General features: G+C 35.8%; 2 protein-coding genes across 2 annotated transcripts; both read left to right on the top strand.

The window, feature by feature from the left end:
- The first annotated feature begins 4,015 nt into the window (after positions 1-4,015).
- On the top strand, positions 4,016-4,957 carry LOC102276615 (olfactory receptor 4K13-like). The gene has a single exon (XM_014482602.2). The coding sequence runs from the start codon at positions 4,016-4,018 to the stop codon at positions 4,955-4,957; it is 942 nt and encodes a 313-aa protein (XP_014338088.2).
- Positions 4,958-13,805: 8,848 nt separating this feature from the next.
- On the top strand, positions 13,806-14,746 carry LOC102276332 (olfactory receptor 4L1). The gene is given in 2 exon segments (XM_005908864.2): positions 13,806-13,908; positions 13,911-14,746. Coding segments are annotated over 2 exon segments (939 nt in total).
- Positions 14,747-14,961: the final 215 nt, after the last annotated feature.

The raw sequence follows: 14,961 nt of genomic DNA, 5'->3' as shown, positions 1-14,961 counted from the left end.
AGAGCTGTTTTCTTTATAAGCACCCAAACTTGAAACCAACCAAGATGTTCTTCATTAGGCTTATGGTTAAATAAACTATGATATATCTAGACAAAGGAATTTTATTCAGTGCTAAATATAAACAAGCTATGAAGCCATGAAAAAGCTTGGAGAAAAATGCATATTGCTAAATGAAAAGCCAATCGAAAAAGTTTACATATTGTATAAGTCTAATCATATGACATTCTGGAAAAGGAAAAACTATGGAGACAGGAAAAAGGTCTCTAGTTGTCAGTGAATGGGGGGTGGGGAGAAGGAAGACTAGATGGAACAGAGGGGATTTTATGGCAATGAAACTAATCCATATGATTCTATAATGATGTCTATATATCATTATAGATTTGTCCCAATCCATCCAATGTACAATCAAGAGTTAACCATAGTGTGAAGTATGGATTTTGAGTGACAGTTATATGTCAGCGTAGGTTCATCATTTGTAACAAATGCACCATAGTGCAAGATGTTGATAATAGGGGAGGTTATGGATGTGTGAAGGAAAATAGCATGTGTATGGAAAATATCATTTTCTCAATATTGCCGTGAACCTAAACCTGTTCTAAAAAATAAAGTTTATTTTTAAAAAAGGAGAAAAATAGGTAAACTTGAAGCAGATTTGTCTACACATATCTTTAAATGGAAAAGGAAATATAAAATTAAGTGGAATGAACTTATTTAATTACAAAGATATAAATAATTATCCCACATCCTTTATCAATAAATTCCAAGAGATTAAAGTTAAAACATGGGAAAAGTTCACTTTTAATAAAATTTAGAATTAAAATTATCTAGACTGAATATTCATATTTTGCCTGAATAGATCATAAATGTTTACTGTAGAAAAGAAACTACAGCTAAGACAAAACATCATACAAAAAAACACAATTCACAGCTAGTGATATCTTTCAATACTCTCTTGATTATTTGTTGATATCTTTAAAGTATTGTCAATTTGAGAGGTGAAAAATGATTTCTCATGTTCTGCAGTGGCAAAGTGTCTTTGAACAATCCCAATTACTTCTTATGGCCAGTCTCTGAGGACTCTGAAACAACCAAATGAGGTTTCTCCTCTATATCACCCATCAGGGGATACTTTTATATACTGTTGTCTTTTGAAGTTCAGAGAGGAAAGTCTTTGGATGATGAAGATAAGCATTCAGGATTTCATATATATTTTTCAATACTTTCTTGATTATTTATTGATGTCTTTAAAGTATTGTCAATTTGAGAGGTGAAAAATGATTTCTCATGTTCTGCAGTGGCAAAAGTGTCTTTGAACAATCCCAATTACTTCTTACAGCCAGTCTCTGAGGACTCTGAAACAACCAAATGAGGTATATCCTTTATGTCACCCATCAAGGGATACCTTTATATACTGTTGTCTTTTGAAGTTCAGAGAGGAAAGTCTTTGGATGATGAAGATAAGCATTCAGGATTTCATATTGACTTTACTTCTGAAGTCCAACAGGTAAGTCACATAATCCTGACATGTTTCTCTGCCTATATACCACACCTATCACAAATTTTATTTACGATGTAAGTGTGTCCGTCCATACTGATGAATTCAAATGCCAAAATAATAACTGAAAGAAGGGAGGGAAAGGAGACCTTAAACTGGAAAAAATTTGATTTTTATAAAAATGGAAAAAAGATACAAAAGTCACTCTAATGATGTTTACAGGGAATCAAGATAATAATACAGCAATCCAGGCTACATAATTTATCTGTACAGAAAAAGGATCTAGGCAAGCTTAAATTCTTTGGTTATACTTATCAGGCTGGTTAAATTCTTGTTTGAATTATTTCATAATGTAGAGAAAATTGTATATTTGTTTCTAGGGATGCAATTATTAAAAGAGAGTTAAGAAAACTGCAAGGATAAAATGTCTGATTCATGGCTTGAAAAAAAATCATAGAAAGTCACCACTTCCAAAATATTGATGCTATTATTACACTTGTCAGAAATTTTAGAGAGGAATATACAACTATCTTCTGATAACAGTCTGAAAATAGCCATATATTTAAACAAATATTAATTGTTAAAAAAAAGCTGAGAGAAATCTTGTCTGAGATCTTATCTTTGTCCAGTTCATTGTACCTATAAATCTATTTGCTTATTTGCAAACTTTAGAAAAACAAAGCCATCCAAGACTGTAGCTTGGATAAGATAAAATCATTGTCTTGTGTTAAGAGTACAAAGCACGAAGAAGAATATAGATTTTCATTTTCAATTCCATTATTATGTGAAAAGAAGAAGTTTTATGCTACTCTGAGTGATGCTGTCAAGCATAATGGTTAGAGTATGGGCCACTTATGATCAAATGTGTGTCTTAATGTACGTAAACTTACATACATAAGTGTATATAATTAAATGCTCCTTACGGTTAACTACAAATACTGTACTTCTAACATTTAAACGGTGTGATGGAAAGGCTAAGGGTACATGGATTATCAAATATGCCCTATTTTGTCTTCTCATTTTGGCCTTAGGTTTGGCTCTAGGCTCTGAAGAAGGCCAGAAAAGCACTGAAGATGATCAACAAGCCTGGAATAGATTTGAAAAATAGACCTAAAATCAGATAAGCAGGGGAGGCGCTGAAATAAGTAACTTTATGTAGACTGAGCACTGACCTCTTCCCCTTCCGTGTAAGTGTGTACTTGAAATTTTTTTAATTTAGTGTAGCTGAGTTAACTTCAGTCAGTAACACAATATCATGAGTCTATCTATCCTTGACAAGATTAAATGTCAATTAAATGAAACTTAAGGTAGATTACTGTGAGGAACGTAGGTCCAAAGAGGATAAGAAATTAACCTGAAAATACTACTCTGCTCAAACAATACATCATTAACTTTTTTGAGTTTAGAATCACAATGATAAAGTATTCCCCTTACTCCTTACATCTCTTTAAGACAGACAAGTTGAACATGAGTACCATGGAATCTTCACTAGTTTATAGTCTTAATGATTTTGGTATTTCTATAGACTCACTATATGTGAAAATATATGAATTGAAAAGAAGTATCAGATAAAATGATCATTTGATTCAATTATGCAACAATTGGCTGAGAATGCACAAATAAGATACAGTTACTTGTCTGACCACATAGACCAAAGAGTTAGGCAAATATGTGAGATGAACATCTGATATTTTGAGAGTCAATCCAAGTCATTCAAATCTAAAATCTCAGTAATTTTGTTAACTACTATATAGCTGTCTCAAAATTCAACTTTCTATCATAATATAATCACAGTCATACTCATCATTAGTCCTCTTCAGGAAATATAATGCACATCATGCAATTTCAGCAGTATCTTTTTAATATGGTACACATTTTTACTACATAGTGTATGCAAGCTCAGTCACTCTGTCGTGTCTGACTCTGTGTGACCCCATAGATTATAGCCTGTCAGACTCCTCTGTCGGTGGAATTTTCTAGGCAAGAATGCTGGAGTGGCTTTCCCTTTTCTACTTCAGGGGACCTTTCCAACCCATGGATCAAACCTGCATCTCCTGAACTGGCAGGCAGATTCTTTCCCACTTTCCATGGAGTGCCACCATGGAAGCTCCAATGTAGGATGTAACAAAATATGTCAGTAAATATATTATATGAAACCCACAAAAGAAAAAATCTATTCCCCTAATGCTTTTGAAAACTCGAATAAAGTAAGTGGTTATACAGAGTGTAGTCTGGAGCTGAACACGAAGGAAGACAAGTTTGCTCAATGTCTAGCTGATCTTGCCTTGCACTAACCCAGAGAAAAATGTAATCTAGTTGATTTCATAACCACCACACGTTTATGGTCTTGTGGTTCTGTAAGATATCTCCAGTTGCAACATATATACAAAGCAGTCATGTTATAAAAAGGGTTACTTTCCTGAATAAGAAATAGGATGATTAAGACTAGATTCCCTGACCTGCTAGTCCCTATCACATACTGTTTGCTTTCCTTTTCAGAAAGCTTCTGCAGAAGGATGAATGGATCTTCTGAATAACAGATCAAGTGTTTCTGAGTTCATTTTGGTGGGACTTTCTACTTCTCAAGAAACTCAAATACTCTTTTTCGCAATCTTCTTTCTTGTCTATGTCGCCATCATCGTAGGAAACCTCCTCATTGTCATCTCTGTGATAGTTAATAACCATCTTCACTCCCCCATGTATTTCTTTCTGGCAAATTTATCATTCTTTGATTTATGTCTTTCTTCTGCTGCAACTCCCAAAGTGATTTCAGACTTCCTTAGAAAACACAAGACCATCTCCTGGTGGGGCTGCATGACCCAGATGTTCTTTATGCACTTCTTTGGGGGTGGAGAGATGTCTCTTCTGATAGCTATGGCCATTGACAGGTATGTCGCCATATGCAAACCCTTGCACTACAAGACCATCATGAGTCACAGGGTGCTCACTGGGTTTCTACTGCTCTCATGGGTGATCGGGCTTATCCATACTACAAGCCAGATGGTTTTTACAGTGGGTTTGCCTTTCTGTGGTCCCAATGTATTGGACAGCTTTTTTTGCGACCTCCCCCTGGTCATCAAGCTTGCCTGCACTGATACTTACATCCTAGAGCTCTTGGTGATCGTGAACAGTGGGCTCTTGTCCCTGATCTGCTTCATTCTCTTGCTCATATCCTACATTGTCATGCTGGTCACGATCTGGAAGCACTCCTCCAGTGCATCCTCTAAGGCTCTGTCTACACTCTCTGCTCACATAACTGTAGTCACTCTCTTCTTTGGCCCTGCTATCTTCATTTATGCTTTTTCATTTAATAGTTACTCTGTAGATAAATTTCTTTCTGTGTTTTACTCTATCATCACTCCTCTCCTTAATCCAATTATTTATACTCTGAGGAATCAGGAAATGAAGGCAGCCATTAAGAGACTGAGCAACCATCATATTGGTTCCTGGCTCACCCCCTAAATATTATCTGTTGTATATGATCGTTTTTTGTTCTCTGCAATTTGGGGGTTGTTATTGTTACTGTTTAGTTGCTCAGTGTTGTCCGACTCCTGCAACCCCATGAACGGTATCCCAAAAGGCTCCACTGTCCATACAGTGGGTTACCAAATCCTCCTCCAGGAGATCTTCTTTATCCAGGGATTTAACCCCTGTTTCCTAGACTGGCAGGTAGATTCTTATGGCTGAGACACCAGGGAAGACCATTTAAATATTTCTTCAAATAATTGAAATCAAATGTTAAATAATATTAAATTTCTACCTTACAAAATGTGAGGAATATTAAGGTATCTTTTTATTTTACTGGAAAATATTCTTAGCACAAATGTAATACATAAATAAGCTTGCATTCATTACCTCCTTGTCTTAGAATTCAAGGGAACCCTTATGAATGTTTAAAATATATAATACACATACATGGTTATCACACAACACTGCTCTCTGCCTTGCAGAGAATAATAAGGAGGCATCTATATTAGGTGTGGTGATGTTAGAAGATCATGTTAAGAAATCTTCACAGAAATGCATTAAGAAAGCTAAAGAATAGATATTTGAGTGGGAAAAGAGCATTCCAGGCAGAAGGGCCAGTTTATATGGATATTGTAAATTGAGAAAGTCATTTTAGGTACAAAAGACAGACATTTATGAGGGAGGTTGATGAATAAAAGGAAGAAAGACCTGTGCAGAGATTATATATAGAAAGGTAGAGACTAGAGTATTCAGGCCTCGTGAATCCTAGTTTTTAGCAATATAAAGCATTAAAGAGTTTTGCGAATGGGAGGTTTGAGAATAGATTCAACATACTTCTAAAGTGTCATGAAGGCTTATCTTCTTAAGTGGAGAATAAATTGTAATAGAAATGAACTCAGAGAAAATAGTGGGCTATTTCAGGTTACAAATCTGAATTTATTAATGATTCAGTGAGTTTATGGAAACATTGCAGAGAGTCCTTCTAAAGACTTATTGGAAACCTAAATTATGCAAACATCTTCAGGACCACCTCTTTTGATGTATTTTGTTAACATATTGCAAAACAAGGAACCTGGAATAAGGCATATTTTCTCTCCTTATTTTCATCTCATTTGTTTTTTCCCCTGTGTTAGATTGTATCTGCCTGTAGGGAAAGAGCAAATTAGCCAAGATGGCATGGTCAGGCTCTCTCACCCTACAGCCTCGTGCTCTTGCCCCACATTTTGCAGATAATGATTATGTAACAGCTCTGATCACTTGGAGCACTGCGCATTCACATCACCAGGTGCTGCTTGCCTGTGGGCTACTTTGTGTGATACAGATATATGAACTCCACCTAGAGAGCAGTGGCATTACTGCTGCATCACGGCTGTGTCCACTGGGTAAGCCACGACAGGAGAGAAGATAGCGTGTCTGCTGCTACCACGGCCACATCAGCCAGGAGAGAATACAGTTATGGCCGCTTGCCAGCCAAGACAGAGGCTGTGCTGTGGTTTTCTTCCAGCTTCCCCACTTGCACCTTGTCTATCATGGGTTCAAGGAACAGAGCACACAGTATGAATAGCGAGACAATTGGCATCATGAACAGGATAAGAAGCAAGACACTGCCCAGTTTTAGTTTGATCTTAGACATTGTGTATCTAATATTTCAGTTTATTCTGAAAAATTATATGTGTACCATCCTTAACCACTGGTATGGGTAATCTCATCTGGATATCAATATTATGCTCATATTATCCTTCTAATTTCTATTTTTAAGAATGATCTGCTCTCTTGCAAACATCCCCTCAAATGTCATGCTATGTTGAGGTATATATCTCCTTAGCTGAAATATTTTTTTAATGGCAAATCTAATTGCTAGCAATTGCCTGGAGAACTACATTGAAAAAAATTCTGAGGTTCCGTTAGAAAGAATAAGAAATTTATTAGCAATATCTACTATGGGCTTTGGAAATGAATCATATTTATCATATACTTACAACCCTCACTTTCTTGTAACCTTTTCAAGAGGATTGTAATTGAGGAGACATGGCAGAATTACATATAAGAATAAAGACAGAAAAATTCCTCAAATAGGTGAAATCCTCTGCAGTCATGTACTGCTACTCAGATAGTCCCTAGAATTTTACCTGCTTAATTATGTTTTACCATAAAAGTTTTACTGTAGTAACCTCCATAATATTCTTTTAATACATATATGAAATGAGTCGCCAGTCCAGGTTCGATGCACGATACTGGATGCTTGGGGCTGGAGCACTGGGACGACCCAGAGGGATGGTATGGGGAGGGAGGAGGGAGGAGGGTTCAGGATGGGGAACACATGTATACCTGTGGCAGATTCATTTTGATATATGGCAAAACCAATACAATATTGTAAACTTAAATAAAATAAAATTTAAAAAAAAAGTCATTTGAAGACCAAAAAAAAAAAAAATACTGTTGATCTATCATGAAGTTAAACATAATTGTAAAAGACTACATGAAATTCCAAATCTGTTAAACTCCACAAACTAATCACTTCTGCTGCTGCTGCTGCTAAGTTGCTTTAGTCAAGTTCAACTCTGTGTGACCCCAGAGATGACAGCCCACCAGGCTCCCCCGTCCCTGGGATTCCCCAGGCAAGAACACTGGAGTGGGTTGCTATTTCCTTCTCCAATGCATGAAAGTGAAAAGTGAAAATGAAGTCGTTCAGTCGTGTCTGACTCTTAGCGACCCCATGCACTGCAGCCTACCAGGCTCCTCCGTCCATGGGATTTTCCAGGCAAGAGTACTGGAGTGGGGTGCCATCCCTTCTCCAATCACTTCTTTTTTTTTTTTTTTTAATTTTATTTTATTTAACTTTACAATATTGTATTGGTTTTGCCATATATTAACAAAATGAATCTGCCACAGGTATACATGTGTTAAACCATTTATTGATTACCCTGGTGAAGGCCAGGGGTTTCCCTGGTGGCTCAGACAGTAGGGGTTCTGCCTACAATGCGGAAGACCCGGGTTCAGTCCCTGGGTCTGGAAGATCCTCTGGAGAAGGAAATGCAACCCATTCCAGTACTCTTGCCTGGAAAATCCCATGGATGGAGGAGACTAGTAGGGTATGGCCCATGGGGTGGCAGAGTCTGACATGACTAAGCGTCTTCACTTCACTTCACCGGTGAAGGCCTCCTCTGCTGTTCTAGCTTATGAGTGTGTGTGCTTCTTTCTCTTTCTCTCTCTCTTATTCCCTTACAGAGTAAAAGGAAAGTTTTCTCTGTGCTAAGAACTAGTTTATAGTCTATGAATTTCCTTATATGCCTTGCTCTATGTGGATCTATTTATTTCAATTCTAATTGAATAAATGCATTCAATTATCAAATTATAAATATTCAGACTGGTAAAGTCAAATGAATAGAATTACAGTTTTCTCAAGTCCATCATCTATGGTAGATCTATTTTCATAAATTTGCTTACCCTCTACCAACCAAAACACTTAAGTTAATGCTTTTTTCTGGAAAGCACTTATTAGGGAGACTCCACACAACTCATACACTTGGTGAATTCATAATCAACTTAAATAATGAGAGACTAAGTCCTTGCTCTGAACTCTAGAGACAACTAACTAGCACCTTTACTCTGATAATTCCCTCTGGGCGTTAATCACTAGTCTACACCTTATGTATGTGTTTTGTGTCCTTTTTTTTTTTTTTGACCGCAAATGATTGTCATGTATATCCACAGAGGCAAAAAGATAAATATATATTCAGAATCTCACTGTGTCTATGTATCTTTGAAGAGGCCATTCCTCAGCTAGAACTGGTAGGTTTAAATAGCAGTGCTAATAACATAGAGAAACTATATACTTTAATAAAGGAGGAGACTTTGTATACGAAACCTAGAAATTAATGAAAACCAGATTATTCTGATCATGAAGGCAATGGTAAAATACAACTTAGGCCAGATAGCATCTGGACAAATTTACCCAGTTTTAATAAGAAGAAAGCCAGTCTGTGATGGATAAATACCACTGACATCCTGATCTAAGCGGTCAGTTTTATAATTTGAGTTTGTATTTTGAGAACATAAATTTGAGTCTGTTTATTGTTTAACCACTATTGGATAAAAAGACAAAATAATTTAGAATATCAGAGAAGGCAATGGCACCCCACTCCAGCACTCTTGCCTGGAAAATCCCATGGATGGAGGAGCCTGGAAGGCTGCAGTCCATGGGGTCGCTAGGAGTCAGACACGGCTGAGCGACTTCACTTTCACTTTTCGCTTTCATGCATTGGAGAAGGAAATGGCAACCCACTCCAGTGTTCTTGCCTGGAGAATCCCAGGGACAGGGGAGCCTGGTGGGCTGCAGTCTCTGGGGTCGCACAGAGTCGGACATGACTGAAGCGACTTAGCAGCAGCAAAATAACAAAAAATTAGTTTCATCTTTGGCTATATTTAACATCTTTGACAAGTCCGAAATGTAGTCTAATAAAAACTGCATATCAAGAAAATGGAAAACATTGACTTATTTTATTTTATGTAATTTTTCATGTTTTTACTTTCCTACATTGGATATTTACTTCAGCTGAGAAAACACTTATGGAATCTAAATTAAATGTGATTAATTTAAATCAATATTTAAAAGATTTCCCCTCAAGTCTATATTTATTTTTCTGAAGTAACAAACCTTCTATTCAAAATGATTGTCTAATTATACTGCTAATATATTTGTTTTGGTGATTTTGTAACCTAAGGGCTATTTCCAATTTTTCTAAACTTACCACTCTTTTCTACCTACATTTATAACAAATACATACTTTAATATTTTAAACTTGATCAATATATGGGAAAAGAGTTCTTTGGGTACATATAATGTTGGCACTTTTTCTACCAACTGTACAAGCTTATTTTTTAATTAGGAAAATATTTATAATGGTTATTTTGGCAGAAAATCTGAACGTTCACATGTCAAATATTTTTTGTGTTAAGTGAATATTACCCCTGGGTTACCTAATCCATATACAGCTTAACACTATGAGGACAAATAATCATTAAAAAAAATTCAATCAATAGAAACTTCACAGCCTTTTTTTTTCTTAACAAAAGAGCTTCCAGTTACATATCTCCACATACATTAAGTGCTTTTATGAAAATGTGTAGAAAGGCTCTATTACTGAATATAAACAAAGAATATTAAACATAGTTTTCTTTCTTCAAGTTTGCACCCCAGTTGAACTAATAATTTTTATTCATTCAGTCACATAAACAGCACAGAAAGAGAGCTAGGCTCCCCGGTCATAGGCAACCATCCCAGTCTCAGAAATTTCTGCTAGAGAAAAACCAAACCTTGCCTGATTGAGCGTTATTCAATTATTTTTTCATTCCTTTTCCATTCAATATGATTTGTATAAATACATACCACTCAAAAATTTAAATTTTTTCATGTGAATTTTAAACTGTGCTTCAAGTTAGCAATAATTGCATTATTTTTCTGATTCTAACTTATTTTTACCTGTGTCTGAGTAGAAGAGTAAGTATTTTAAAAATATTTCACATTTGATCATATGTAAAAATTGTCAAAATGAATTATTTTGTCTCATAACATATTTGAATCATGTTTATGTGCATTTAGATGGATATATTTTATAAATATGCCTACAAATTTTTTAAAAAGCATAAATTAATAAATATAATTTTTGGTTTTAATTTTCCAATTTTACATAATAAACTATAAAAATTACTTTTAGGATTTTCCTCCAGGTTTTCTTCTGTTAGTATTTTGAGATCAAGGACTGCATAATTTTGATAATTTCATAACTATTATATAGACTCGATTATTGCATTAAATATAATACCAATGATGATGACAACAACTCTTTTAAAGAAGACAGCCTAGGTAATTTTATCACTTATATTTAATGAAGAAAAACACTTTCATTAACACTAAGTCTACTTTACCAAATCTTTTATAGTAAATATCCTCCTGTGGTCCTCATTAGTTTGAGTATCCTCACAATCACCAGAAAATGAGATAATGTTAAAGATAAAATTTGGGGAATGCACATAGGCATTTAGCACCTATGTGTAGAATAAAATAACACCAATATAGCTCAAAATCCTTCAAGCTAGGCTTTAACAATATGTGAACCAAGAACCTCTAGATGTACAACCTGGATTTAGGAAAGGCAGATGAACCAGAGATCAAATTGCCAACATCTATTCAATCACAGAAAAAGAAAGGGAATTCCAGGAAAACATCTACTTTCTCTTCATTGACTATGCTAAAGCCTTTGCCTGTGTGGATCACATCAAACTGTGGAAAATTCTTAAAGAGATGGGAATACCACACCATCTTAACTGTCTCCTGTGAAACCTGTATGCAGATAAAGAAACAACAATTAAAACTGGGCAGGGAACAATGGACTGGTTCAAAATTGGAAAAGGAGTACATCAAGGCTGCATATTGTCACCTTGCTTATTTAACTTATATGTAGGCTGGGTGAAGCACATGCTGGAATCAAGATAGCTGAGAAAATTATTAATAACCTCAGATATGCCAATGACACCATCCTAGTGGCAGAAATTGCAGAGGAACTAAAGAACCCCTTGATGAAGGTGAAAGAGGAGAGTGACAAAGCTGAAGTAAAACTCAACATTCAAAAAACGAAGATTATGGCATCTGGTACCATCAACTCATGGCCAATACTTGGGGGAAAAATGGAAACAGTGACAAAGATTATTTTCTTGTGCTCCAAAATCAACACAGGTGGTGACTGCAGCCATAAAATTAAAAAATGCTTATTCCTTGGAAGAAAAGCTACTACAAACCTAGACAGTGTATTAAAAAGCAGAGACATCACTTTGCCAACAAAGGTCTGTATAGTCAAAGCTATGGTTTTTACAGTAGTCATGTATGAATGTGAGAGTTGGACCATAAAGAAGGCTAAGCACCAAAGAATTGCTGCTTTTGAACTGTGGTGCTGGAGAAGACTGTTGCAAGTCGCTTGGATAGCAAGGAGATCAAACCAGTCAATCCTAAAGGAAATCAACCCTGAATGTTCAATGGAAGGACGGATGCTGGAGCTGAAGTTCCAATACTTTGGCCACTTGATATGAAGAGCCGACTAACTGGAAAAAAACCCTGATTCTGGGAAAGATTGAGGACAGGAGAAGAAAGGGACGACAGAAGATGAGATGGTTGGATGGCATCATCGATTCAATGGATATGAGTTTGAGCAAACTCTGGGAGAATTTGCAGTCCATGGAGTTGCAAAGAGTCGGACACAGCTGAGCAACTGAACAACAAAAACAACATGTTGCCCTTTAGAGTCTTATAACAATTTGAGAGGTTGAAGAGTAGATATTATTTTATTTCTATAGAAAATTAAATCAATGTTGAAAAAGTTAAAGAGTATATTTCCCTAGTACATGTTAAGGCAGGACTAGAACTGGACAAAAGAATAACTTCTGAATATTTTGTGAACTATAAAGAAAAAAAAGGAAATTCAAAAAAAAAGGGGGGGCGGAAATTCAGAGTAAATTTTCCACATTCTGTCCTTGTACTCTAGAACTAGAACTTGGTATAAGCATATGTATGTATATCTGTGATTCTCTATCTGTGTCTGTGCAGTTGGCATGTGTCATTAATAGTTTTTTAAAGGAAAAAAAGAAACAGGAAGATGGGGCCAAAAGATCTAAATCAAAGAGAAAAGTACACAAAAGTAAGCCAATAGTGCCCATTCATTGTGGGAAAACAGAGTACAAGTATCAAGGATATTTGAGCCAGGAATTATCAAGAGTCAGTTTGGACACAAGTTTGAAAAGTCAGAGGAAAGCAATCATCAGAAAAAAGTAAGCAATTAGGAGCCAAGGGAAAAAATAACCACTACTTGTGAAAGATTTGATGACTGTTTAGAGATCATTTACACAGAGAATGCAAAGAGACAAGAAAGAAAACTCCAGCCAGGAATCCAGCAACAAGAGAGTCAGGGAGATAGACAAAAAGTAGAGGCTAAGAGTTTTATTCATGAGCCAAAGTATGAGATACAGAACACAAATGAAAAGAAAGAAAGAAAATAGATAGAAGAAAGGAAAGGAGAAAGGGAAGGCAGGAGGGACAGAGGGAGAAGGAAAGAACAAAGGAAGAAAGAAACATTAACACAGAAATATTTATGTTCTTGTGCAGAAACTTCCTGGGAAGCTTATTTTATTATTATTTGGGGGAGATAGGGACACATGACAGACTGTAGCCAGTTTAAAACCTTCAGGAATAAGTTAAAGCATTTGATATATATATTTGAGATAAAAGGGAAGGGTGAGAATATTGTATAGGTGAGAGAAGAAAGTACTGTAACAATTTGCCAAGTGGGTATATAATTCAACTCATATGAACATATCTGAATATTTCAAATTAGGAAGGTGAAAAGGGTAAAAGATTGAATACTAGCTGCCAAAAAGTTACATGACTATATTCTAATCCACTTGAATTAACTTATGACCAAAGACCATTTGATTATTACATGATCCATTAAACTCAGGGTTCATAAATTCATGAACTCATGGTAAAAACAACAAATAAATGTGAAGAGAAAAATCTATACCCACAAACTATATTTACAAAATTTTACAATAAATTTCCCTTTTGTGCCTTTCTGTTTGAAAATAAATGCAGTAATGTGAAAGTGTATACAAGTAATGTGCTTGAATTAGTCAATTAAAATGTATTTTTCAGAAATATCTACCTTTTATTTTTCTGTAGGAATCAAATACTACTTTCTGTGTGCCCATACTTTCAAAACTGTCATAGATTAAATAATCACTTTTTCTGGATTACCTTCATTTTAAAGACTTTCTGAAAACACATAAACAAACGATGAAAATGATGAATAGCTCAATGATATCTGAGTTTGTTTTGTTAGGACTCACCAACACTTGGGAACTTGAGCTTTTCTTTTTTTCCATATTTTTATTGGCCTATCAGCGATTATGGCAGGAAACCTTCTCATTGTGGTCACCATAACCTTGGACTCTCATCTGCACTCCACACCAATGTACTTCCTCCTTGGAAACCTCTCCTTTCTTGATATGTCTGTTTCTACAATCACAACCCCCAAGATGGTTGCAGATTTTGTCAGGGAGAATAAAACTATTTCTCTATGGGGCTGTATGGCTCAGATGTTCTTCCTTCACTTTTTAGGGGGTAGTGAGATGACACTTCTCATAGTTATGGCGGTTGATAGGTACTTTGCCATATGTAAACCTCTTCACTACACAACCATCATGAACCACCGGATACTCAGAGGCTCTGTGCTGCTATCATGGGCTGTTGGCTTTGTGCATACAATGAGCCAGATGGTGTTTACCATCACCTTGCCCTTCTGTGGCCCCAATATAGTAGACAATATTTTCTGTGACCTTCCGCTGGTTATAAAGCTTGCCTGCACTGAGACCTATGTTCTGGAGTTGCTAGTAATTGCTGACAGTGGACTATTGTCTTTCATCTCCTTCATACTCTTGCTCATTTCCTACACTGTCATTCTGGTAACCATTCGACATCAGTCCTCTGGTGGTCTCTCCAAAGCTCTGTCCACACTATCTGCTCATATTACAGTGGTCACTCTGTTCTTTGGGCCATGTATCTTCATTTATGCTTGGCCATTTAGTAGTTTTTCAGTGGATAAATTTCTTTCTGTGTTTTATTCAGTTATCACATCTTTACTGAACCCCATTATTTATACTCTGAGGAATCAGGAGATGAAAGCAGCCATGAATAGACTGAGGACCCAACATGTGAGGTCCAGAAAGACCTTCTAGGCAACAACCATGATGACAAAGATTTCTAGACCAAAACCCATATATAGTACATCTCGGAATAAGTTGGTATTAATTTGTCTTTTTGTAGTTTTTTCAATATTTATAATGTATATTAAACCTACCAAATGCTCCATCATCACATCCCTATGATATATTTTGTTTTATTGAAAGAATAATTTTTAATTGGGCTGGAAAAGCACAAGCTGCAATCAATA

Source organism: Bos mutus, chromosome 10, assembly GCF_027580195.1.
Source record: "Bos mutus isolate GX-2022 chromosome 10, NWIPB_WYAK_1.1, whole genome shotgun sequence".
NCBI classification, from domain to species: Eukaryota; Metazoa; Chordata; class Mammalia; order Artiodactyla; family Bovidae; genus Bos; species Bos mutus.
This window is presented reverse-complemented; position numbering and strand designations above follow the sequence as displayed.

Coding starts and splice junctions, on each gene's coding strand:
- LOC102276615 (XM_014482602.2), top strand. CDS start 4,016: ATGGATCTTCTGAATAACAGATCAAGTGTTTCTGAGTTCATTTTGGTG.